The 27,776-nt window shown below is 39.7% G+C and overlaps 2 protein-coding genes across 4 annotated transcripts in view; one reads left to right on the top strand and one right to left on the bottom strand.

Moving 5' to 3' along the window:
• The window catches only part of LOC139963515 (FIGNL1-interacting regulator of recombination and mitosis-like), an 18,032-nt gene extending 8,153 nt beyond the window's left edge, over nucleotides 1–9,879 (top strand). For all 3 annotated transcript variants that reach the window (XM_071964346.1, XM_071964348.1, XM_071964347.1), the window contains exons 10-19: nucleotides 166–339; nucleotides 786–1,014; nucleotides 1,273–1,417; nucleotides 1,947–2,123; nucleotides 2,561–2,776; nucleotides 3,422–3,526; nucleotides 4,148–4,255; nucleotides 4,376–4,456; nucleotides 6,063–6,233; nucleotides 7,699–9,879. In XM_071964346.1, coding sequence (XP_071820447.1) covers nucleotides 166–339; nucleotides 786–1,014; nucleotides 1,273–1,417; nucleotides 1,947–2,123; nucleotides 2,561–2,776; nucleotides 3,422–3,526; nucleotides 4,148–4,255; nucleotides 4,376–4,456; nucleotides 6,063–6,233; nucleotides 7,699–7,878 — 1,586 coding nt within the window. In that variant the 3' untranslated portion in view covers nucleotides 7,879–9,879. The remainder of the gene's footprint in view (nucleotides 1–165; nucleotides 340–785; nucleotides 1,015–1,272; nucleotides 1,418–1,946; nucleotides 2,124–2,560; nucleotides 2,777–3,421; nucleotides 3,527–4,147; nucleotides 4,256–4,375; nucleotides 4,457–6,062; nucleotides 6,234–7,698) is intronic.
• Nucleotides 9,003–27,776, bottom strand: LOC139963514 (uncharacterized). Its single transcript, XM_071964345.1, has 13 exons — nucleotides 27,641–27,776; nucleotides 25,676–26,916; nucleotides 24,700–25,141; nucleotides 23,824–23,943; nucleotides 23,087–23,220; nucleotides 21,627–21,741; nucleotides 20,585–20,686; nucleotides 19,776–19,910; nucleotides 17,774–18,086; nucleotides 12,647–12,768; nucleotides 11,937–12,071; nucleotides 11,333–11,464; nucleotides 9,003–10,619 (listed from the first exon to the last, which is right to left on the bottom strand). The coding sequence occupies exons 2-13, from the start codon at nucleotides 26,878–26,880 to the stop codon at nucleotides 10,566–10,568; spliced, it is 3,009 nt and encodes a 1,002-aa protein (XP_071820446.1). The 5' UTR covers nucleotides 26,881–26,916; nucleotides 27,641–27,776; the 3' UTR covers nucleotides 9,003–10,565.

Genomic DNA, 27,776 nt, shown 5'->3' with positions numbered 1-27,776 from the left:
TTCATTTCCTTTGTGTTCAGATCAATGTTTTTTGACACATATTTGCCAAATAGGAAACCAATTAATGAATCATGTGACAAGTTCAATTTAGAATCCGTCTATTTCAGGTTCTGTTAAGACTTGTGGGGTTCACTTTACAAAAGTTCCTTTTCTTGAAACGCACAGATCTTGAAGAGGAGTTTCATCCATTTGGTTATTTAATAACATTAACCAATATTCTGGCTCACTTGCCGAAATGTGAGGAAGATATTCGAGATATGTACCATGGTCTCACGGTGGTCGAGGGAGATCCAACAGTAGACTCTGTGGTGCAACGTGTGCTGCAGACAGTGGCTAAATGTGAGTGATAGATTTATAATGATTGATCAATACAGACGAATAAACTGAGAGAAATTTACGTCGTTACCATGGGTACTATTCCATTGGTCAATCAGAATTGCCTATTCAGCTGTTTGCATACATTAGAGTATCTGTGTAGTAGAAGTAATACATTTATTAACACTACACAGTATCATGCTGCACTGTATGCAAGGGAAGACTTTCAAGGCTTTCATTGACAGACCCAAGCTTATTTTCTCTCTGAAATCTGAACCATTTTTTGTAGACATGTAAGCTAGCTTGTAAATAATTATTGATCTTGTCAGTTATGATCTGCTTTGCTATGGATGAGATAGCGTCTATTTGTAGCTTTATTTTTTAACTTATTTAGAAAGTTGTTGGATTAATCATTTCTTTGTTCTACAAAATGTTCTAACATGTTCTAACCATTCCCTCCATTTTTACAGGTTATACAGAATGTTCACTTCCTGTCATGATGCCTGGTGTGATGCATGATGGGCATGCCCAAGCAAAAGTAACACTACATGAACACACTGTAACATACCTCAATAGCTTTCTCGCCACCACCACACCTCGTCAGTTTAGCAAAACAGTACAGTGTCTGCTAAAGGCTGTGATCAGTGATGAGTTTACCAAGGCCTTGGTTGCTATGGATGTATGGTGCTTCCTTGCCAGGTAACCAATGGGAAATTTTAGTATTCAAGTTGGTCTCTTTTTCAAGTTTTCAAGTTGTCAGAGTCATATACAATCTTTCCCGAGTGAAAAGTATACACCTATGGTCTCCTGTAGGCTGAACTGGTTAACACAAGTGCAAGAAACTTGCTGATCATGTGAATTCAGCAATGGTTAAAAACATTTCCGCAGTATTTTAATAAATATACCAAATGTGGTGAAAGAAAATACTTCAGCCAGTTGGTTCTATTTTTGACCTAGGTATGGAACAGCTGAGGTGTGCTTCAACCATTGCAAATTCCTGACGAGGTTAGTAAAATCTTTGCAGACCAATCAGAGCCCTGGATGCATTCACCTCTGCCTCCTGCTGCAACGACTTGTACCATTAATGGCTGAGAGTAGTCAGGTTGGTAGTCATGGCAATATTTTAATTGACTTTACTCATAGCATAAAACAGTGGTAAAGATGCACACAGGTAAATTCTCAGAGATTTAAAATCCATGTCAGACCCAATACAAACTTAGTTTGTGCTAGCAGTAATCACCACATAATGTTGAATATTTTCCAGAAAAATATTTTAAATTTTAATACTTCTTTGTGGTGTGTCGTGTCGTGTCGTGTATATACTTCCAACTTGTAGGGCTGCAGTAATGTATCATACCTAACATTTAAACCCATTTCTCATTGTAATAAATATATATGTCCAAAGTCAGAAAATGTATAGCCAAGATTCTTTTTACTCATGACTCAAACGTGACAACCGCACATAATGCTGGATTCTTAAAATATTTTGATCATATGTGTACCTACCCAACAATTGAGTGCTAACCCTAAAGTCTGTTACTAAATTTCATCCCGAGTTCTGCTTCCATGTCTTCAATATAGAACCACACAGATTGCGTTTTAATTTTTTGTTTTTTTTCTCCATTTTCCAGAATGAATTTATCCAATGTTTTCCTCCAGCTGATCACCCTAATTTGTGGAGCAGGCTTCCTCTACAGACATTCTCTTTAGATTTTAGGAAGGAAGTTTGTCTCCTACTGGCCAGTCACTATCTGAAGACGATGGATATTTACAGCCAGTCTAAAAATGTCGAAACGCTCGTTAATTTGGTGAGCTAAATTTTTGTGGCAATTTTGGAGTATTTGTCTATATTAGTAACAATATACAGCTATTTGTCAAGTTTCTGTAATCCTTACCAAAGGCAGGAATACAGAATAAATGCAATGGTGATGAGATGTGTGTGTCAGTGTTTATGTTATACTGTTTAAGAGCACAATGGTCCCACAAAACGTGAGGCTTTGGAGAACTTCATATTTGATATGTAGGTCCAAGCGAGTCCAATTATCTCACTGGTAGTAATAGTCAAACCTACAATACCTTGTGTGCGTCTACTATTGAGTCTTTCATATAAAGTATAGAAATGAATCAGTAAGCCTGTTGGCTTTCCTATCGATACGTTTGCAACACAACATCGTGTTACGATCACAAGGGACGTAACTTGGGTTCCTAGAGGATAACGAATCCCGTGCATCTTGTCTCCTCCCAGCACGGTGCTGCCGTGGACATGTCCAGAGTCCTCCACCAGCATAGACCAGGTCCACTTCCTATCCAATCACAAGTCACCACAGAACTGGCTAAATGTACCCTCGACTGTCTCCGGAGCATGCCACTGAACAACAAAAACTTGGAACCCATTTTATCACCTCTCTTAGAAATTTGCAGTCATCTCTTGTTGGAGTTTAGTCTCGGTGATTTAGAAACGGTATGTTCACACTTCATTTAACAACAATCTCATGATGATTCCTTGACGTTAATAAACTGTGCGGTCTCACAACGTTTCAACTCTCAAAGCAGGCGCGTAGCCAAGGGGGGGCGAATGGGGCAGCCGCCCCCCCCCTTGAGCATATTTAAAAAAAATTTTTTTAATGTTTTTATGATATCGCTAGTATTTTCAGAGGAGAAAATGGTAAGATGCAACTTACAAGGCCTGGGAAGTGCCATTTCCAGCGATCTGGGAGGCATTTTCAGCCAAAATTTTCTTGTACGCTTCGCGCCAACCATGGTGGCGCTATGCTTTGATAGTTTGCAATGCCGAATCTACAGTTTTGCCCCTCCCTTGGCAAATTCCTGGCTACGCGCCTGTCTCAAAGAGGTTTATTCAGAGAGGGGGGGAGGGAGGGGGAGCCAGGGTAGAGGAAAAATTGGTCTATATGCAGGATGACAGAAGATTCAGTTCTTGTTAACAAATTTGCATACTTTTAGCTTATTACATTACCAATGGTTCTATAAATAGTATTCTTTAATAGCCTGGTGTCATTCTTTAATGATGCACAATACACTTAATTTGCATGAAAGAACTTGTTTGATCTCCGGCAGAGAAAAAAAGACCCTTTTCTTTCTGCTTTAGATTTTGAAAGTAACGTGTTCGACTTCCTCGTCAATGGCTCTCCGGAGCAGCTCAATTTCATTACTACAGAAACTTGGTCAGCTCACACTCCCCGACCAGACACAGGTGAGTCACGTTTTTATTTTCAGATGTGTTCATGCTTTTGTGAGTCTCATTGATAGATGTGTCATATTCTAAAATAAGTTGATAATTATGTTTAGTATTCAGTAAAGTATTAACCAAATGAGGGGGGGGTGGAACTAAATATCTTTTATTTTCCACTGAATATGTTTCTACTACTAAATAATGTGGAATTGTGCATATTAGCGATTATGACCAAAATGACCACTGATTGGCATGAACATGCATGAGAGAAACTAACCAATCACCAAACCATCTGCATTTTACCTTGCAAATATTCATTTTCTTGTATGTGAAGGAGACATGTGTAGGAAATGCATTTTTTATTGGTGGAGATATATTTTTGTTAAGATGTACCCTTACTTTTTGTGTTGAACTGTGATGATAAAGTTAATAAAAACACCTGGTGACTGGTGTGAATGAAAGTGTACATGCAAATTCCTCTAGTTGTGAGTGGGTTCTGTTAATAGTCAATGGAACATCTTAATGCTTCCACTGGAATTGTTGTGCCTTGTTACCGCATTGCACTGGCAGACGATATTCTTAACAGCTCGAACGGCACCAAGTTTTGATATCTCAAAAGTTCCTCTTTTATTGCTTTTACAGAATGATGGACTGTTTGAGCTAATTCCAAGAGTGTTTTCATCCCTCTTGTGTGACAAAAGTCCAATTCTTCAACAGCTAGCGCTAGAAGCCTTCAGTAAATTTGCAGAGGTAAGCAAATATGTTGTATACGATTAAACATCACGTTGGCTGTAAGCAACCTGACAAAATAATGAAAATCCAGCCCATTATAAAGCAGAGCAACTTTGATCGTTGTTTTCATTTCAACAGGAAACAACCCACGAGCATCTGGTTCCTGAATGCCTACATGATGATGCCACAAAAAATACAGTCGTGGAGTTTCTGAATCAGGTTTAGCTTTTAACTTTTATTCTTAAATAATTTAGTTTGGGTGTGGTCCATAGTTGCATGCAGTGGCGTCGACAAGGGGTGGCCTGGGAGGGAGGGGGGCACATGCCCTCCCAAAAAAATCGTACATCCCCCAAATGCGATTTTGTAGTGTTAAAAAAAATACTCAAAGAAAACCTTTATCTGCCTCAATTGAATACATAAATATTGGACAGACTAAGCTCGAAAATTTGTGAACATAACAAGTTACTTCAAGTTGCAAAATATAGTACCAGATGACATCTAAGGACCCTTAATTAATCAAAATTTCTCAAAGGGGAGGGGGACACCCCCTCACCTTAGAAACCCTCCCCCAGGACAGCATTCACATATAAACATTGTGTTCCCCTGATTAAGTGCTGTGCCCCCCAAAATTAAAATGTTTGGCGACACCACTTGTTGCATGAATTCTATGGCTTCGGCCTGGCACCCCAGTTTGTTTATAAATTGACAGTGAGTTTGTTCATTTACATCTGCACAAAGAAATATGTACACACAAAGCCAAATTTGATTTGAATTACCTTCCCTACTGCTTTCTGGTTTGCATACAATGAATTGGGGTGAGATCTCTGATTACACAGTATGCATGGAACTGTGGCTTCTGACTGTCAACTTTAGCTAACAAATGGCTCTATATAGGGATTGCCACCAACTAAGGGCTGGATAACTCAGCTTGGTAAAGCACGGGGCTTGTTACCTATAGGTCACTGGTTCCAATCCACTTTTAGCCCAAAACTTTATTCATAAGTTCCCCATTTTCCATTGTTCATTTCTTTAATGAAATAGTCAGTTTAGAGTTTGAAATGGGGCAAAAGTCTGAGAGAAATCCTCATTTAATGCATAAGCTCCCTTATCATGAGATACAAGAATCTTCCAGCAAGGGCGTAGGAACCGGGGGGGCTGGGGGGGCGCCAGCCCCCCAGTGAAAAATGTGGAGGGGCGGAAGTATCATTCCGCCCCCCCGCTCCGCAAGTCAGAAAACCCCTTTTTCATTTCCAAATGAGAAAAAAAATCTCATTTGGAGCACCAAATTGCATCTAAGGCCAGGTGAAAATACAAAATTAAGTTTACAAAATGGAGTGGGTGTTGAAGTGTGCTATATTGCACCAAATTGCATCTGAGGCCACCTGGAAATGCAAAAAATTCCAAAGGGGAGGGGGACACCCCCTCCCCTTAGACCCCTCCCCCAGGCCGGCCATCAGTCTTCAGCCCCCCCACTCAAAAGTACCTTCCTACGCCACTGTCTTCCAGTAACTGTTTGGTGCACCACTGCCTATGTATAACCCAGTGATATAACTAACAATTACTGCATATGGATTCTAGATACAATTATGCACCTGCCAAGTACTTGTGGTCAGCCAACTGTGCAAAAACGATTGAAACTTGTAAAATGGTTTTACTCCTTTTCCATCACACCCTTAGCATATTTCTTTTCCTCAGAAAATATTTGTTTGTGGCTATGCTGGATATCTAGACATAATTCTATGGTTTATGACATCAAAAGTCAAAAACAAGTTTGGGTGCAATACTGTTGCTCATGGACCTAACACATCATGCATATTACCCTCAGAATGCCGTACCCATCCCAGACAACAAATCGGACGAGGAACTTTTGAAGGAACAGTACAAGAGTGTCGTAAATCGTAGAGAAGCTTGGAACAAGAGTAAGGAAGAGGCAGAAGTTCAACCGCCATTGATGCATGGTAGATCTGGAAGCAGAATGGATCAAGACTTAACAGAGGTAGCTAGCAATTGTATGAAATAATGTCTCTAAGGATGGTCATCATTTCTCAGTGCGATGGTGTCTTGGGGAGGGGAATGTGGTCGGGGGAAGGGTGGGAGGAGGGCATTGGTTGGCTTGTACGTTGACCAGCATATGTGGTTTTGTATAAAGGTGGATGTGGCAGGTTGACGTATATATAGTTCTGCTGTGGGTAATAGAGAAAATGTGTGAACAGTCCAGCTAACCTGGACAACATATTAACAGTACATACATACATATTAGACACTTATATAGCGCTGCTACATCGAGATCGCAGCGCTTTACAACTTAACCCTGGTCATTGGTAACTTGTCACACCTACACACCAAAGTGTGCACAATACAAACAATCTCTCCTGGGGCACCACAGCCAAGTGTCCCCTGGGGGACTTCCCATAGGGTGCAGCCACAAACCGGTGCACGCAACTATTTACAAGTCACCTCGCAAGTCCCCATTTGTACACCTGGGTGAAGAGAGGCAATGGAGATAAAGTGCCTTGCCCAAGGACACAACGCCTTGCCCAAGGATCTGGCCAGGGCTCGAATCTGTAATCCGTAGATCACAAGTCCACTGCCTTAACCACTTGACCACAACAGTAACAATTCATCAATGTCGTAGTCCGAGAAAGTCACGGCATTTTCCTGCCTTACAGCACACGAAAAGTTACTGCAGAGGCTTGCAGGAGCAACCTATTAATATTTGCTGATTGTATGTAGTAATTAGGAGCTTATGTCAGGTACTGATATTATGGAATGTTTTGGCAGACGATTGTTAGCAGACTGATTGTGTGTTTAGGATCTTAATATCCCCTGGCATTTGCTCAGTTAATAGCATGAATTTCGAGCCTGATACTGGTGAGGATCATCCTAAATAATCTCAAATTCTAACACCTTGCAAACTGGTAGCGATTGCTTGTGTTACTGTTGCAGGCTGTTTATAGAATTGTTATTGTTTCAGTGTTGCAGAGATGTTATTAATGTATCAAGGTTTACATGCCAAGATGCTCTACAAAATGGGCAAATAGTTTATACACAAATGGAAGACATTTTATATCAGTTTTTGTATACAGAAGCAAACCATTTTCAGTATATTATCAAAGAATCCATGAAATAGATCTCCACTACACCATTTGCTCAACATAGTTTACAACAAAAGCTTCTCAAACACAATGCATAGACGGTGTGATTTCGTTTCGTAACCACGTTTCTGGTTTATCCAGTTTTGCATTTTATACCAAATGGGCAAATTGCTTCACAAATGCAACAACATTTTGTAGCAACTTTTGTGTACAAAACCATCTTCAGTATTTGTATGAGAACCAAAAATACATTAACCTCAAAACTGCCATACAAAATATGAATACTAAAGTATTCCCGGATCTAAACAAAAATGTGGACAAATATCTGTTCCTTTGATTTTTTTCCTCTTCTTACTTTTCTTATAGCCACAGCCTAAGAAACTCAGAGTAGACAGTGAGAAGTCTTTAGAAATGGAGCTAAAGGAGATTGAATTTGGAATGCAACGAGTCAAACAATTAATTTCTGTACTTGACCACAAACCTCCTTGGTTGATCTCTCAACTTGATGGCCTGTCCATTTCCCTGATGGAAGCCAAAGAATTATAACATGTTCTTTGCTTTTAATGCTTTCAATATGCATCCCATTATAAAACAGCCACACCAGCAGCTATCAGCGGTCTTTTTTGAAACCGATAGATAATTACTAGATAATCACTAAATCATGACAATTTACATGTAGACTAAATTTTGACTCACATGTCGATATCGAGTGAATGAAATATCCAAATGAAGACATCAATCAGGATCACTGTGATCTGCTATTTTTGTTTTTTTTACTGACAAAAGGAAAAAATCTTGTTCAGAACATTAATCAGATGTGTATGAGCTAATGTCTTGACCTCAATAGGTGACAGTGAAAAAGAAACCTGTGACCAATGTACCGACTCCCAGAGATTAAAGGCATTGAAGACTCGCCCCAAACCGAATGCCGCGCTCTGAAAAAGTTAAGTTTCCGTTGCTTGCAAAAGACGTTTTCTTCTTGTCGCTACAAAATGCAGGCAGTAATGAAACGTGATACCTTGTTATCTTTTACCTACACCTGAAATGTCCACGCTGCTATGTACACTGTGTGGTGGCTATTGACCGTAGCTGCATGTACTGACTGTGCACTAGTGTCTAATTACCGACGGTAGCAAGCTGTGTGTGTATTGTCTGGGATCGATGGTGGTGTCTAACACTCCTGTTACACCTCATTTGAAACTAGGTCAGATTACCGGCATGAGACGTTTCTTTGTGCGCAAGTCTTCACACCCTTGAATGATTGGAGGGTGTGTCTTGTATCCACGAAGAGGCTCGCTCTAATGGAGGTGGAACAGACTTGAAGTGGTGAAGTCTGTGCCAGGTATTATGCAACGTGCTAGACATAACTAAATTCTTAGCTCAACTGATGTCTTGAACGAGGAGACGTAAAACAGAAGAAGTTCACATTTGGATTTTCTTTCCCTCAAACTCTGGCGAAAATCCAAAATATTATGACCAAAAAAGTAAATTGTTATGTTGTGCGATTATTTTAGTACACACAATACATTACTGCCAAAAAAAGATTGTTATGACCGTCATAATGGAATGCATAGTGCAGCTTTACGAAACACTTTATGCTAATGTAGTTTGATGTATAGAATAAATAAAGTAAACTAAAGTAATAGAAAAATACACGTATAACAAATATATAGAAAGGTGTCTTGTCTTTTATTACCAACATGGTGAAAGTTGATGTAACAATCCAGAAAAGTGGAATTAATTAGCAATTAATTATTAATTAAACATAACCTGTCATAATCAGCATTTAGGTCTGTAACTTGATCCTTTGAAAACTAATACTGATCATCAATTTCATACAAAATGTTCATTTTAATGATTTCTCTGTTTCGGTAGTTTCGCTGTAGTTAAAGTGTGTAATATCAAGTAATATCAGGAATAAATGTGGCTCTCCAGCCACACCCTAAATTGACAGAGGGCGCTTTTCGTAAAGGTCCTAAGCTATTACATGAAGACTTGACAAGCTACAGTCTCTGACTGAAGATTATAATAGTACTGTGAGTTGATTCACTAGTAGTTCAAAATTATCAAAGAGATCTTTTGAAACGTCTTTTCGAAGCTTCAAATAAAACAACTAATTGTTTAGAGCACCTTAACCTTGTGTTTTCTAAAGCCCTGTTTTCATTTTGACAAATTGCTCAAGTGGAACATTGAGCTAGTCAGTCACCTGGCGCATCTGTATGTAAGCGCATAAGGCATGTTAAAATGGTTACGAGTGCTTTCACACGATGATTGTGTTACTTTTGATTCTGAGAGCTGTAAACAGTAGAGATCATGTGAATTCAGACAGCGCCCCTGGTTTAGAAACTGGTACCACAACGTAACCCATTATTAACACAAACATAAGCCATTATTTTCACAAAAAGTAAGCCATTATTAACACAAACGTAAGATTCTTTGATTCAGAGAGCTGTAAAAAGTAAAGATAATGTGCATTAGGACAGCGCCCTGGTTTAGAAACTGGTACCACAACATAACCCATTTTTAACACAAACATAAGCCATTATTTTCACCAAAAGTAAGCCATTATTATCACAAACGTAAGATTCTTTGATTCAGAGAGCTGTAAAAAGTAAAGATAATGTGCATAAGGGCAGCGTCCTGGTTTAGAAACTGGTACCACAACGTAACCCATTATTAAACAAACGTAAGCCATTATTAAAACAAACGTAAGCCATTATAATTACTAATGTTGTGCTTTTGGCCATTTCATAAATTACGTGTATATCCGGTCAGGAGTGAATTATTTTTACCACAAACATAAGCCCTGCGGTCACATATGATCAGGTGCCATCTTCTCTTGGAGACCTCAAAGGACAAGTTACTTGGTTGTATATTAATTTACATACAAGTCAACGAACAACAGCCACCCTCTTGCTTATCTGAACGATGTATCTAATCTGAACGATGCTTATATGAACGATGCTCAACTGAACCAAGTATCTGAATGATGTAACACACTGTTCAAATTTAACCTACTTCACAACCAATCACACACCTCTCTTCGTTCTTGCCATGTATTTTCACTTGATTTACTGCCTAGTGCAAAGTCTAATGCAATTAAACACTTTACAAAGATACCGAATGTAACAAAGTCCATGTATACTGAAGTAACAAATTTTGTGTAGAAGTTGACAAATGTTCGATATGAAGGAGAATAAATGTTAAATATTTTGAAGTTCAGAACAATCTCTCTACTTCTCCACTTTGCTCTCTTCATCTGCATCCTCCTTGGATGACAGAGGCTCCTGCATGGATGAAAAAGTAAAGCATTTATTTAAACCAAACAAACATGAAGGGAGATTTCAATTTCCCCTTTTTTTACATGTTTATTAAATCACTTACAAAAGTTACTATCAACTGTTGTATGTATAAGAGTATGTATCAGATGTCTGTAGACATACACACAACGATGACATCACATTGAACATGACCAGTGGCAAAACAATTGGCAATACTAGTCCATGTTACTGGAAGATATCATGATCTTTGTATTCACTGATCAGACATGAGTTTTTTATTTCACCTCCGCGTTTTTATCCCCGGTTTTTGTTTTTCCGACTTCCCCAAATTTTCACACATCTGTGTCGAAAATAATTAACATCAAAGATTGCTTCACCTACTTGGCAAAAGAATATCATTAGTGCTGTTATATATGTTATCATTTACATTAACATTCAACGCAGTGTCGGTATATCGATGTACCAAGATTTTCACAACACAAATATATATTTATTAATGAATATATAAATATGCATGCCAACTCTCAAAACGACGATTCGCACAATTAGTGCATGCCGACACACAATACCAATATTATTATACCTATCAATCAGCTTTCAGAGATAAAAGCTGTAAAATGCTTGCTCATTATCCACCTTATTATCCACCTGCACCTCACCAACTATCTCACAAAATATCGGGGAAAGGGTGTAAACTTTCAAAAAACTTGCTGTTTTACCTCCTCTGGCTTGGATTCGGTGACTGCTGTTACACTTTGTACTGTCTCAGTGTCTTCCTGCTTTATCACTGTTTCTTTCTTTTTGTCCTCACTCTCAGGTTTTGTGTCCTTTGCCGTCTCTTCTTTCTGTTCCTACAAATATCAGAGTGAATTTAAAAAAAAAAAAAAAAATAGATAACCAACCGCAGTAATAATTTTCAGGAAAATAATAAAGGCACTTTCATATGCTAAAATGGACTAAATAGACAATGTTGCTTCTCTTTTTTTTTGGGGGGGGGGGGTCATAAGAGATTGAGTAGATGGGACAAAATGTTTTCTTAGAGGTTACAGACTTCGAAGAAGAAGAAGTAGAAGAAGATATAACTGAATGCTCCATCGGAGATTCAGAACCAAATTGTGTGAGGCCGGCAAAAGTCATAGAGAGTATGACAATACAGGCACATTCAGTACCACGTTCAAATGAATTTGATTACCCCAAATAATATTCACATATGATAATAGTTACCCAGTACCATATCCACATGGGATTTATATATGACATACCAAACCTACATGTGTTAAATACCATCATCACACGTGATAATCATGTGACAACACCTCTTACCTGGCATTCTTCCTGTTCGGAAGACTCGTCCTTGGAAGAGTCCTCCTTGAGAGACTCTTCCTGGGAAGACTCCTCCTTGGGGTCTTTGACCTCCTTGGTAATCTGGGCAGCCAGTTGCATTTCTTCATACAGTTTCTGTAAGAGACATACATACAACTCAAGGTCATGTAACATGGTAGACATTCCAATTACATCGTTGACTAATCTGCGGAAAATACCTGATTAACCCTCAGATCCATGCTGGCTATTACACTGTCATCACATGTAGCTACCCTCAAGTTATCACACAGCTACATTATCCAGTCATCACATGTAGCTGCGATACCCAGTCATCACATCTAGTCATCACATTTTGGTATATCATCTATTCATCACATGTAGCTACTATATATTCCAGCCATCACATTCAGCTGCGATACCCAGTCATCACAACTAGTCATCACATTTAGGTATATCGTCTATTCATCATAGTAGCTGCTATACACTCCAGTCATTACATTTAGCTGCAATACCCAGTCATCACATTTGGCTCTACTGTATATTCATCACATGTAGCTACTATATATTCCAACCATACCCAGTCATCACATCCAGTCATCACATCCAGTCATCACATTTAGCTATATTGTCTATCCATCATATGTAGCTGCTATACACTCCAGTTATCACATGTCGCCACCTTATCTAGTCATCACATGTAAACTACTAACCTTGAGGTTGGTGAAGTGAGCTTGGCTCTTGCAGTGAATCACCCTGGCGCTGTTCTCACTGTTGTAAAATTTCCGACACAGTTTACAAAAGAAACCAGTGACGGGTATAACATACTCTTGGCCTGTAATAAACAAAATAGTTGAGTGAATGATCTAACTATAAGGCAGGGGATCTATAAGGACAGTATGCCACCAGTCGATCATATCTGGCAATATTCTGACCGAAGGTTGCAGTGTTTAATACGTTATATAACAAAGTTAGTGGGCTCACCAACCGACTTGTTGTTCAAATTCAATAGCTATGAAGGATTGAAGGTTTATGGTGATCATGATGGGTGGCGGTCTAAAGCAACGACAGGGATAGAAGTCGATGGTAAATATAAAGGGGACTGAAGGTCTGTAGCAAAGACAGGGTTGGAGGTCTATCATAATGACATGCTACCACAATGGCAGAATTGGAGGTCTAAGAACCAAAGCATTGAAAAGTGACCGGAGGGTCTACGGTGACAAGAAGGCTAAGGTAACAACAGAGCTTTTGGTATGAAATTTCTACAGGTCACCATTAGCGGGAGAAAAATCTTTAAACCCTGTCAAGTGTTTTAAAGATGAATGAATCATCGGCTATGGATGACAATCAGAAGCCCTCCCTATACCCAGGCACTGATTCACCCCATTAAAATTTCCTCTTCATTTCTCTACACTGAGATGGTGACTTTTGGTAGAAACATTGAACACTTTTCTCCTCCTCCACAACCTCTGCTTATTCTCATGTGAGATTGCTGCTAACTTGTAAAATGAAACAAGTAATGACACCAAGAGCACAGTATTCTACAAGAATGCATAAATGTAACCATCAGTATAATATACTCCATCTCCTGCCTCTTACCTCCTTCCCCACCCCCTTCTCTCTCCAACTGATATTTTGCTTCAATAGGAATACTTTTCACCCCCCCCCCCCCGAGAAAAAAAACCTTAATATGCAAAAACAATCACATTAATATGCAAAAACAAACACATTCTCATATCTTACCTTGCCAAAGCATATAAATGCAAAACTCCCCATTTCCTCAACTCCCTATTCCTCTGTCACCCCTTACAACCCACCATTATCATCTTCTTATGTCATTAAACCCATTTGCAAACACAGTGACTTAAGTGCACATAATGAACATTTTGCAGGTACAATAAACTTGATCTTTTGAATCTGCCTCACTCTTCTGCTATGGACACAAGCTGCTGGAGAGTTTCATTTCTTCTGTGAGATTTCTGGCAGGGTGTCACGATCCAGATGTCTCGTGTGTGGATACCAAGATCTAACGAAGGCCAGCCACCACCATTGGAAGGACATCACATTATGTTAAGACAGTCTACTACCTCTATGGCTCAGTGGATAAAGGCAGAAAATACGGGAGCGACATTGCCGAATAATTCCACGATTCTACGATTAAACTGGTTTCTGTGAATCTGAAGTCACCTCAAGGTGACCATTACTCAGTTCAAAATTATATGAATATTTACAGTTGCAACCTACAAAACCATGTAGCTTTCACCAAAACATGCTGTCCCTACTGAAGCATCTTAAATCGATTGTTAAATGCAACAATCATATCATTACAGTACTTTGAAAGAAAATCTGATTTCAAAGTCAAATTCTTCTGAACATTTTTCTTTTTTTTCTTGAAAGTCTCAAGAGGACAGAGTAAGGCACATCACACCTGATGGTGATGTAATGAGATGACATTGTAAGCCCATACATGGCTGGTCCAACTAGCAGTGAAAGGAGATGTCAGAAGTTAAAAGATCCTCTCTCATCAGGAAGATCTTTATAATATTGAAAGGGGCCAGCACAGACAGCAGAAAGTGCTATCAATCATTCCCTAGCTGAGTTCACATAGCACCAGAGACAGCAGACGACACTGTGCATCATTCTTGTGTTACCATAGCAACAGGTATAGCCAATGGCAGTGTTCCCTCCCGCAGGCGAGTCCATCGAAATCAACAGAAAGCAGATACGTTACTTTGTTTGTCCCATTTTCCTTTTCTTCGTAATAAAATCCATTTCTCCAAACCGGCAGTTTTAAATCAGCAAGTGTTACCAGAGTTGTATAAACCAGATAGTTGACTCCATGACTGAGTCATATCCAGAGTAACTTTCCTTAAGATTAGTCAGACCGATAGATGTATAATTTGACTAGCAAGGGAAAAAAAACTTCGCTGACATGTCCTTTCATTTGGAATGGCTGTGGCTTGGAAGCAGAATTCCTTACGTCACGGAGGGTATGCACAGCAGATCGGCCCGACTCACGATCTCTCGTCTGAGGTACCAGCTTAGACCAATCTTCTTGCAGATAGGATTATAGCTAAGACTCCACAGCTGTTTGTGGAAAGCATTGTACTATGCATGACAGAGGATATTCAAATTAATTTGAAAAGAGTTAGCTGAGAAGCTGTATGAGAGAATGGTCACATACATACCTAAAAGCCAATGATTTTGCAAAACAGGAAGAACCGTTTTAATAACAGTACTTGCTCTCTGGTGACATTTCACAATTTTTTACGTAAAGTTTCTACCCGTAAAAACAGATACCATGTTAATGAAACAATTCTTGCGTGAAGTAGAAAAGTAGTCAGTTTTAGGGTTAGCATTTTAGTGAAATGACCTGACATGATTGTAGGTAGCAGATGATGTTTTGGCATTTGTCTGGCATTTCAAAGAACAGCACAGAGGTCTTGTAAACTGAAATTCCAAAGGGACAGTGAATACAGTCCGACTGAGTTGGAAGAAATAAAGTACCTCAGTGCATTTTCACAAAATGTCCCACTATGATTCATGTTGACTTTCTCGGACACTTCACATGATCTGCTGGTCAAAATTGCACATTTCAATTTTCACACAACAGCCCAAGATGACCCCTAGAATACCTCTGTAAATTGCACCCCCAACCCAAAGGACCCACTACTCAAAAAAAAAAAAAAAAAAAAGTTACAAGCAACATTGGGAAACATCTATTCATTGCTGAAGGAGGAAAGTTGTCGGCCTATTCAAAGAATGGTCCCAAAGCTGACAGCGTTGATCCCTAGATGATAATTGACCTCATTTTTTGGGATTATAAGAGGAAGCATTTCCAAAAATTGTTAACAGACAGATAGACAAATTTAGATTTAGATAGCGCATCAGCTTTGCTGCTGTGAGCTATAACCAAACAATGAGAGGCACAAAGAGAAATGATAATCCTTGGCAATCATATGAGGGAATCAGGGGTAGAATCTCCATGATTTTATAAAAGGGAGAGGGGTGTGGCCCTTGGGTGGTTGAATCAGACTCCCCCGTGTAGCGGGATCTGGGAGCATCCTCCCCCGTGTAGCGGGATCTGGGAGCATCCTCTCCAGGTCTAAACACAAGGTTGAGTTAATAACTACTTAAATTTTTGTGTGAGGTATAAAGGTGGAGGGCATAGGCCCCCAACCTGATAAAAAGTACAGGGGTACAATATAAAAGTCGTACAGACAATATCTCTCCTTTGAAATCTGGTGCAAGGTATCACCTTGTCATCCAACAGAAGGGCCTGTATAACAGAGAACTGCCAGATATATTCTGGCAGCCATGTCAGTAGTTTGTGACCAGTAAACTGAGGTGTATGCCATGCACACTACAATAATCTGTCTACCAAAAATATATACAGCATCACCGAACTGCATCCTTCCCTACACCTTTCAAACCTAGCCCCCACCCCTCCCTCACATTTGGAAGAAGTGGCATAGTCCGGTAATATGATTTCATCCTTTATTTACTTCATGCCTACAGTCAAGAGTAAGTTACGACCAGACTATCTTCATACATGGGCAAGAAGGAGATCATCAGAGATGGCAAAAAGAAACACTTTTGAGGAAGAAGACTATCAAGACCCTTCCAAATAATTCAAAGGCTGTTTAGGAGGAGGACGGGGATTCCCACAGAACTTAGATGAAGCAATACAGAGTAATATCAAATCAGTTATTCAGACCAGTGGTAAAGAGCCACTGACAGTATACTGATTGACTTGTAGTGCCAATGAAGGGTGGAGAATGTGGATGGGGTGGGAGAGTTGTCAGCGGTGTAAGTAAGGAGGTTTTCACATCTTAAGGGATCTTTACAAATTGTGTGAAGTAGATCATCTACCTCCTGAAAATTGGACCCATGACAGTAACTCAAAGTACAAACTAAGAGATAATGGAGAAGGAAAGGAGTGTTTTCACCTATGTCAAATGCACAGTCATATAGCTATGTGGGATTAGTAAAGTGTATTCATGATGGGCCTAACAAGAGGATCAAATGTCCCTATTGCTAATGTCACAGGGTACTAACCAATGGTCCCTCCCATTTAAGTGTATCCAATAGGGTAGAACCACCCATGCTCCTGAGCAGTGATTCAGGTGACCAAAGGAATATAGCAGGTGTATGTTAAGAAGGATAAAGGATTTTTTTTTGAATGGTATAATGAATACAGGCAATTTGGTATGAACTGTGTATAAAGTTTTACTCGTATATAACAATGGCGATAATCAGAACTGAAAAAAATTTCTTCTGCTGATTGCTTGAAAAAAGTATTTTGGAGGGACTTGAGTGTGTAATTGGAGAGTGTAATGCTGTGTGTAATGGAGCATCTCCATTCAACTCCCTCCCCACATTAAAGGAAGGATAGACACACAAACATATTAGTGTCTGTGTGAGTTGGCTCGTAGAGAGGGGGAGGGGGAGGGGGCGGAGGAGGTGTTCACTGGTCAGGATCATCCGCTCAACAAGTGTGTGATGGTTTCCGCTGCCAGTAGAGCAACAGCTGCAATTGATGTACGCTACATTTTATAAACCGTTACATCAGTGTGTGAAAATAAAGTACAAGTGTTTGTGATATCACAACTAAAAAATGTTATACGAGCTCAGACGAGAATATCTGGATAACATGGGCCAATATCTCATTGCAGGAATGATGTGAGCAACAACCCAAGTAGACAGAGAAGTCAAATCTTTTCTTTGTGGACAAGAACAGGTTTGACAAGAGTCTCTGACCAGGATCGTTGATGCAGCGAAAACAATTGAAATGGCAACAATACCTTCTTTTTCTCTTTTTTTCCCTTTTCTGTACCTACCAACAATACTGTTAGGATTATATGAAACCAAATCTTGCATGCTCCACGGCTCGGGTTCCTTCTTCATTTCTTCCAGAACATTGTCAAAGGATGGAAGGGAAAGTTGGCTGCTTGGAGTGGGATTCAGAATGTCTGGAGTTGCTAGATCTTTGGGTTTGCTTTGGACAGAGGGAACAGGGTCAGCAGAGAGGACAGCCACTATGGGCTGGGATTGCTCGGAAGATCCTTTCAATGTGACCACTTCTGGTTTAGACTTTGTCTCTTGCTTAGGATCTGGAAGGGTGCCATCATCCGAGCTGGTTTTTTGAACAGCCTAAAAATGAAAAGAGCTTTGAAATGAGTCAGGCAATCTTTGAAGAGATGAAAACAATTTTCCATAAAGAGGCATCGCCCTGAATGAAAGAAAAAAACAGTTACTTGACTTGCTTCTTAAAGGGGTTACAGGAAATGACTTGAAACTACTTCAAAGTTATTTTCAGGACCAATGATTGGTTAAAGGCTCGGAGGGGACAAAGAAAGGGTGCCAGTAGTTACCAGTTACCATGGTAACGGGTTGGAGATACAAACTCGGGTGACAACTACAACGCGATGTACGGGAAGGTACAACATTGATACGGTTAACTTGAAGCTCAAGAAGGGCCCAAACAACAACTGATATGAGCAGTTTCTCGGTCAGAATTGAGAGCAACAATGGAGGGAAAGTCTTCTGCTAGTAAGCTGTAAACAAAACAGGCAATGAGCCCTGTAGGGGCTTTCAGTCTGTTATAGCTAATACCTTTGTGTTGTAATTTCAATTGGGATTGGTGTGTAAAAATAGCCGCGTCAGTATTAGATAAGGTATAATGCTATGCAGGACAAAAAGATGTGTCACAGAATTATTGAGTGAAATATTGTGTCATCATGGAATGTTAATAAACATGGGGTTAAACATAATAGCAGAGCTGCTGATCCTCAGTGCGGTCAAGAAATTGCCTAGGACATTCTGCCAATTCTTGTGCACTTATACATATGATATTTACGGTCTAACATCAGAAAGTGTAAAGGTTTGGGTATGAAGAGAAGAGAGAAAAAAAGCAGAAAGCCAGTCGGCTTTGCGATTCCTTGCCATACAACTTGCTCAAAATTCTACATCACTATCTGACTAATGTAGAGCATGTGACTTTAAATTTGTCCAAGAATTATGTGAGAACCAGAAAAGGTCAGAGATTTCCAGCACTTAGGTGTATCACTCCCTTGTGGACATCAACCATATAAATCACTGGTAAGGATTTTACAATATAGAATTTTTATTCCAAACAAGTTCAATATCCAAAAATAACAGTCTTTCTATGTGACATATCGACATACATGTATGAATAAAAGGACACTGTTTTTTATCAATTTTGAGTTGGCAAATCAGCTCAGAGACCAACCATCCCTTTAATAATTGTGTTTTTAATGAATGAGAGTTACATAACATTGTTTACGTGAAATATTTTCACTACTTACTGCCAAAGCAAAAGTCGTCGTCGAGTAAACATCACAGAGAAAGATTGTCAAAATGGCCTGCAGTATCCCTGACAGCTAAATGTTTAAGAATCTGACACATTCGATACAAGGTATTAACTTTCACATTACTGTAAGCGTCAAGCACCAAAACCATCTGTCAATTTTTAAACATTTATCGAGACTAAATATTGACTTGGGACCCACTTACATATCCCAATAAATTTATGCCTCGATACCTTTATAAATTTGACTGAATATGATATCATCAACCCACATACTAAACAGAGTAAACCCTTCTGTTTCAAAATAACCTTTAACTCCCACCAATACTAAGTGACTTATACTGTTTATCATGGCGGTTCCACATGGAAATAATAAAGTCTTCCTCGGGTTTTGGATTATTTGCTCACTGTTCTGGTTCCCCCCTCCTAACCCTACATGCATCATCCCTACTGCAAGGATTCAAATTTGTTTTTACACAGGTTTGTACTCTGGCTATTATGTATTCCATTACCTTATTATCATCTGGCTCGTAACCAACTTCGTCAACAGTCACAAACACCTTATCTCTTCTCTTCTTCAACTTCTTACTCTCCTCTACGATCTTTGTTGCTTCTATTTTGCCCTTTTCTTGTTGCACTTCAAAACTCTAGATCAAAACAGAGCAAATGATTTTAAAGAAGTTTAAGTCATGACCAATTCAGAAGCAGAGAGAAACTTGAACCTGTGGAAACATCCAGAAAAGGAAGCATTTCAGATCACAAAAATATATTACAAGTTAAGGAACAATGGAAAACTGACTAGGAAAGTATAAATAAACTTTAAAGCTTAGGGAGGGAAAGGGAGAAGGAAGAGGGGATGGAGCGAGGGAAGAGACGGATCAGAGAGATGTACCAGTGGCAAATTCGTTCAACCGCTACACACATCCCTAAATTGGCCTCTAAACGTGGGTAAAACTGGGGAACTAAAACCTGCTCTAAAAGCCCCAAATTGTAAACAACATATCTCAATCTGTTCTCTACAGTAAATATGATAGTAACACTAGCTGGTGACCACCAAAATGGAGTCCATATGGCAACCAAAAAATGCGAATCCAAAGAGATCACAAAGTCCGCGAAATTTTCTCTGCCAGACACATTGGTTGGTAAAATGAGGAGAAGCACGAACCGGAAGTGAGTGACCGGTCACGGGGATTCAAAATGTAACCAGTTCGCTCTAAAAGACAGTAGAACCAAAGAGCTGAGGTTGTGAGTAGACAGATCAGGGAGAAAGCAAAGTAAATAATTAAAAGAAAACAACAATAAAAACAAGCAAGGTACTCACCATTCTGTGATTAATTGTGTTGCAGTGGTTCATAAATGCAGACAGGGACTTGAATGATTTATTACAGACTTTACATCTTCTCTCCATAACTTTGAGGGCAGTCTGTGTAAATAAAAAGAGAAGACGTATCTCTCAAAGTATTGTAGGCATACCCGATCGAATTCCTTCAGAAACAAACAAACAAACTTTGGCGGTGCTCTTCATCTAAGTTATTGTAGTGAGCGTGACCGCTACGATATTGGCATTACTGGCCAGGTGAACGATACCTACATGACTGGACGTTGAAACTTATAAGTTTCATATAGTCTCTGTACAGGCTAGCTGCGTAGCCAACTTAGTCTGAGCCTGTCACGGCGCTCACAAGCGCCCGCACTTTGTAGGTACCTACATGACTATACTCCCTGGTGTGTTGTCCGTCCCTAAAATAACACCAGGGGGCAACCGAAAAGTTCTTCCTAATACTGCAAGCACTCCACATGCACTACAATACTGTGTATTTGCAGGCATAGGCAGTTCTAGTTACTTTTAGTTACTGTCATTTCTGACTACAAGGATTATTAGTCAAGTCATAACAACCGTTGATTTACAGGCCCCACACCTTTATACATAAGCCTATAACAGCTAGCTAAACTAGCTTTCTAAGATAGCATGCCATCTGTAAATACCTGATTCCTACCATCATATCACACCAGATTCACTGTATTTCTTCTGACGTTAAAAATGTTACATATGATCATCATTTTCTACGCTCTGATCATCAAAACATTAATAATATCTTTCGATAGGACAATGTGAACTGATTCAACTAGGCTCGGGTGGCTGATATTTCATTTTAGTCAGGCAGAGATGACCTCTCTGATCTTCAGAACATTAATAATATCTTTCAATAGGACAATTTGAACTGATTCAACCAGGCTCAGTTGGCTGATATTTCATTTTAGTCAGGTAGAGATGACCTCTATTGCTTGATGACTCAGCAGCCTTGCTGCAGGGGGACTTGCAGCTGCTGCAGCTATCAGACACAGGGCCTTGACCACCGTACCTGGTGCTCTTCACTCCTGTTGTGCGCCTCACGTTCGCAGAAGATATACGTAGTGCAGACATCACAGAAATACGTCTGTTGGACGTTCTTGGAGGATGGACGATGAGACTCAAAGCTAACAAGAGAACAATCATAAAGCCAGCAGGTTTAAGTGATTCCTTACCACATGTTATAAAGCTAACAAAAGAATTACCATAAAGCCAGCAGGTTTAAGTGATTCCTTACCACATGTTATAAAGCTAACAAAAGAATAACCATAAAGCCAGCAGGTTTAAGTGATTCCTTACCACATGTTATAAAGCTAACAAAAGAACAACCATAAAAGCCAGCAGGTTTAGGTGATTCCTTACCACATTTTATATGATAAACATTCTCATGTAATACTACTGCACACCAAAGATTTTTCAAGTCAACAACAAAAGTTTTTGACTCAATTTGGACCTATATATCAAGCATAAAGTTCATCCAACCTTCACTTTTGGAATTATTGAATTAACAAGAGTTCAGACTTTTATCTATATTTTCAGCAAATGAACTTTGACCTCCACACATACAGTTGGAGGTTTGTACTCACTGACACATAGCTATTCCTACGGCTGTTAACAGTGGTCACAAAGATTACAGACTTAAAAATCCCTATGCTGACCTCAACACTTTGTGTAAAATGAGTTTGACCTGTGTTGACTTCAAATGACTGCTGCCCTCCACAAATTCCAATAAGTTCTTGTACATACCTTATCAAGAGAAATATACATACATTCAAACAAGCTACACTTTTTGAGTTATGGTACCAGCAAGGTTTCAGTCTTTGACCTCTGGCCTCCCCCAATTTCCATATGGCCAAGAGGGATCTACATGTCAAATATGACGTACAAATAAGCTATACTTTCGTGTTTACAAGAATGTGTTATACACACAAACACACGCCATATATATATATAAGTGTCCTGCCTTAAGATCATTGTTATTTGCACATACTCATCAAAAATGTCTGTGTCACTGTGGACACATCTTCCCTTAAAGGAGCTTATCAAGCTACTTCACGGCAATTCAGGATTGGAATGCTCTTCCAAATCATATCAAATCCATTAAGTCTTCTCATCTTTTTAGAGCTGAGTTAAGGAAGCATCTCATGTAATTTAGGGTGTGGGGGGAGTGGGAGGCACTTTTCAGTATTTTGTGCAATATATTTGTTTTTGTGTCTTATTTATTGGTTTGATAGTATTTTCCATTGAAAGTGCAATTTTTCGTCTATAGGGCCCCATTGGAAATGGGCCGACGTTCTGTCAGCCTAATGGGTTTAGCTCCTGTTACTCGTTTTGTTCTTTTCAATTCCGTCCTTTTTGTCTATTTTGTCTTTCTAATATTTTTGTATTTTGAACAATCTGAGTGCGAATAAAATCAAATCAAATCAAAGCTAACACTAAAACCATGAAAGAAGTTAAAGGGGCCGTACTAACCCACGGCGGATTCTGTCAACGTGACCTTCGGCTCTGAGCGTCTTGAAGGCCTCGTCCGTCTTGGCCTCGGCCACCTCCGTGATATGGCTCATCATCGCCTGGTGACGCTTACCCATCATGTGCTGATGATAATTCTAAAGACGAACGGGTAAACGTAACAATTAATGCGACTGCTCACAGACCAGTTTACTCATTTAAAAGCAAAGAGAAGAAAGGGTTTCTCTACGGTTTTAAAATGACAAAAACCTTAAGGGTAAAGCCCAATATGAGCCTGCCGCGAGAGAGCTGTATCAGTAAATCGGTCAATGACAGTTCCGCCATGCCAAAACCCAAAGTTCAAGCAACATTTCTCTCATGGATAAGATCAAGCCAAATGCATCAGTTTTCAAGGATAACCTTTCAGTCAAGATGGATTTTTATCATAGATACCAACAAGCCATGAAATATTATTTGATATAGTATTGACTTAAGCTATTGTGGTAAAATTTAATATTTTCAAGACTATTCAGTAACCTTTGTGATAAAATGAAATAAAAACAAAGAGTTGATTTAGCAGCAAATGCAACAACTGACACACTTTTCTGAAGTTTAATAAAGGGAACGATGCATTGCGATCGATCTACCGCAAAGCCAACAGGGTCATATTTTTTTGAAAGGTCCAAATGCTTTGACATTCAATAAACACCTCTTAAAAGTAAAATGGACAAATTTCTTAAAACTGAAAAGTGTTGACTCACCATGACTTCATGACACTTAACATTACAGACATGACATATCCACTCGAGACTAGCGGACATCTTTGGTCTCATCTGGTAGAGCATTTCTTTGGTTGGTTGAATACCACCGCTACTAGGAATCTAAGCAAACAAAAAGATCAAATATTCCATTAGTGTAAGGTACCTAGGTATTCTGTTTATACTGAGGCAGACCAAGCGTGTCAACTCCACCATTCCATTAAATGGTGTGATTTATAATCAGACAAAATGAAGGCTGTTCAGTTCCAATTCGCTTTATTATCCTTTCCAACTCGCATCACATTTTTTAACTTTTTGTCAATCCCCAATCAAGACTTGTGTCCAATCGTAAGCAGTTGATTTGATTATGGGAGCACACAATTCTTTAATCCCTTGTTTTCATTAACTTCCATTTTTTGGGTTTGTTTGTTTGTCACTCTCCAACTCACTGTGTCTAAATGTCAACCAGTGATGGTTCTTGTTTACATTAAGAGTATTTTACTTGAAGGGAATTCTCAAAACACTCCTCAAGTTTACAGCCATTTCTTCTTCGAGAGATGACGTTTGCCTATTCCATCTATATCCTGAGGTAACAATCTGAGCAAACTGTATTTATATAAGTAAAATAGTAAATCAAACATGAAAACCTAACTGGGAAAGTTTTAGACAATGGACATGAGCAAGGAGATTTCATGGCGATAACAGAACTAGAATCTGTGACGTCTGGGTTGGAATTTGCAAGCGCAGCAATCTACAAACTGAACTATCTGGCCCTTACAATGGTTATGTGCGGATCTGTGGTACAAGAAGCTAATAACATGCTAAACGGTTTTTTTTCCTGCAAAGAAAACCCAGGTCAGTAGAGATATTGGAACCCACCTCCAATTTTGCTCCGGCGTGTTTCTTCTGCGGTGGATCAAGAACATCTCTGTCGTCGTTATCCCGATGGATCCTGACCTGTAGTTCGCCGTCACTGTGCTTCCGTTTCAGATCTTGCACGTTTTCCTCGTCGTCAGTCGGATGGAGCGGATCGTACAGGTCCGGTTTGGAACCGTCCGTCGTCTTCGACTGGGAGGAATCAAACGCGCCCTCTTTAAGCCATGGGGGTGTCTTAGGACTGGGTACTGCCCCTTTTGCCTGGTCTTTTCCACTCTGTTTCTTGTTATTCTGCTTCTGTCTGTTCTGTCTTTGATTCTGAGAATTATTCGATCCTTTGTTTGCATTTCTGTTGCCTTCTCTCATCTGCTGATTGACTCTTTTCCTTTGTGAACGTCTGTTTCTACCTAGGCGGTTTTGATTCGGTTTCTGGTTAGTATTTCCCCTGAGGAGCAGGAGAGACAGAAGAAGGATAATTGATAGTCAAGGTAACAAATGTTAAAAAAAGAGAAAATGCAAGGTATTTAATATATAGAGAACTTTTCACTTACTACATACTCAATTCATGCAGTCACCTTTTCTGCTTAACAGTATTAATGCAAAGGAACGGACATAAATTACATAGCTTAACAGACGACATCAACAGTAATGAGGGCTTAATGCATATCTACTACAAAGCTTGATGGGGACTTGAGTATCACTCCTGATCCTTTTTTTTCTCTACTAAACTAAACTAAAGTTATACTATTGTACTGTAATAGTAACAAACAGGAACAGTAATTCACAGCTTACCACAAAATGATGGTCACAAACTTACCATATTGAACATACATTGTTAGTAGTAATCAATGGCATCAACCAGCTTTTTCAATTGGGCAGGGAGATGCAATGTTATCATTAACTTTTACAGCTACTGTATCTGTGTGTAACCAGAGGAATAGATATCAACGAAAGGAGAAACATGGCTTCAAGTACTTACGTAGTTTGCTGAGCTAGCATGGCTTGCTGCAGTTTCACTTTTTCCATGAGGGCATCGTCCAATCCATCATTAATATCTCCCAGCAGACCCTTTTTCATAGTGGCAGATGGAGCTACCTTTGGCATGGTCAGAAGACTAGGAATGTCTTGTCTAGGTGGCGGCCTTCTTTGATCCCTGAATGCCATCTCTTGTTCCAGGGCTGCCTCTCTCTCCCTCAACATGTCCATTTCCCTCATGTGATGGAATGTCTCCTGGTCACAATCCATGGCTGCTCTCTGCCCTCTTTCAAACTGCATCCGCTGCTCATTTTCTTCGTATTCCTGTTGGATCTTCATTTCTCTTTCACGAATCATCTCTTGCTGCCTCTGAATCTCCCGTTCTCTCTGTTCCCGCTCTAGCTGTAAGCGCAGTCTCTCGCGCTCCTGTTCCATCTGTCTCTTTCGATCCTCCTCTTCTTCAGCCTGCCGCTGCCTTTCTCTTTCCCTCTCTCGTTCAATCTCTCTTTGCCTTTTCCTCTCCACTTCTCGTTTACGTTCCATTTCTCTCTGTTGTTCTAGTTCTCTCTGTCGTTCTGCTTCCCTCTGTCTTTCACTTTCCCTCTTCCTCTGGCGTTCCAACTCCCTTTCTTCTTCTTCCTTCTGTATGCGCAGATTTTCTCTCTCCATCTCAAGTTCTCTTTGGAGTTCTGCCCTCCTCTGAAGGTCCGCTTGCCTCTGTCTTTCTCTCTCCTGCCGTTCCATCTCTATGGACCTACTTTTCTCTCTACTCATCAAGTTGCGCTGGTAGGTTGGTGCTGGACTCACGTATAGATTGTCATCATCGATCAAGACCCTTTTGCCGCTGCTGAAGTCCAAGTGGCGTTCCCTCTCCCTGTACATTTCTTTTCGAGAATCTTGTAGCATGGCATGGTGAGATGGTGGTTGTCCTCTGGGTTGAGGCACTGGTAAGTGATGAACCTGCCTCTCGCTGTATGAGGAGCTTGGCGCAGACAGCAAAGGAGGCCGGAAGTCACGGTCCCCTAGAATTGGAGTCTGTTCTGGATTGTTGAGAAGGGGTGCCCCTTGGTGATGATGTCTCACATTAGTTCCTGGGTCATGGAGGTTTCCCTGTTCCCTTTCCTGATGTCTAGCATGTTCTGGTCTATCCACTGGTGGCATATCCAAGAGACTTGGAATTGTTAAATCTGGTGGAAATCTCCTATACATACTGTATTTAAAGTACAGTACTGAGATGAATAGCACCTGCAACATTGAGTACATAAATTTTATTATTATCGTTATTCTAACAGACTCATGGAAGGGGAAGGTACTTTTCTTTTAAAAAAGTTTTAGCACAATGCAAAGCACACTTTTAACAGTAACAAGAAAACCAAGCAAGAGGCTCAGTGGTTCCTTGCCATGTTTTGAGAACAATGTAACATACTGTAGCACAATACTAGATATTTGCTGGCATCAATTAATCAACAAAGTTCATGTTGAGTTGATTCACTCTTATCCATGTAGTTACAAATATACTGACTATAAAGCATCTTTTAGTTTTAACGGCCACAGATTATTTTAATTATTTTAATTGTTACATTGTCTATCATGGTCCTGTCCCTTAGCGCCGAAAAAGAACTTCCTTTTCCCCAAATAGAGTAAAATAAGCCTACAGTACATACAAGGACAACGTACTTGACGCCTGTATTACCTGATTAACGTCAACCTATTTTAGCCTAGCCTAGTAGTAGTAGAACTGTGTAGGAACTAGGATAGACTCGGCTAGATACAGTACGCCTACTCTAATGCATTATGCAGTTGACCTATACCAACGCTAGGCCTAAAGAAAATAGGCCTACTGTTGTCAATGTTGGTTAGGCGGCCCTAACGTTACGCTACGCCGAAGGTTTCACTTTTAAATAAGATCGGACAAAAGAGCAAAGGTCGAAGAACAATTTCATGGGAAGAGATCTTTTCCTTAACTTACAAATTAAGACAAGGCTGTTTTTCACGTCATTGATAATTAATACTAGATTTGTAGGCCAAAGGAGCTGAACGTACAATATACACTATATATTACACATGTGGTTTAGCAACAGTAGTTACAATTGCAGCGTATATGG

This window comes from Apostichopus japonicus, chromosome 22 (genome assembly GCF_037975245.1).
Source record: "Apostichopus japonicus isolate 1M-3 chromosome 22, ASM3797524v1, whole genome shotgun sequence".
Classification (NCBI taxonomy): Eukaryota; Metazoa; Echinodermata; class Holothuroidea; order Aspidochirotida; family Stichopodidae; genus Apostichopus; species Apostichopus japonicus.
Note: the sequence above shows the minus strand (reverse complement) of the source record. Positions and strands in the feature narration are given on the sequence as shown.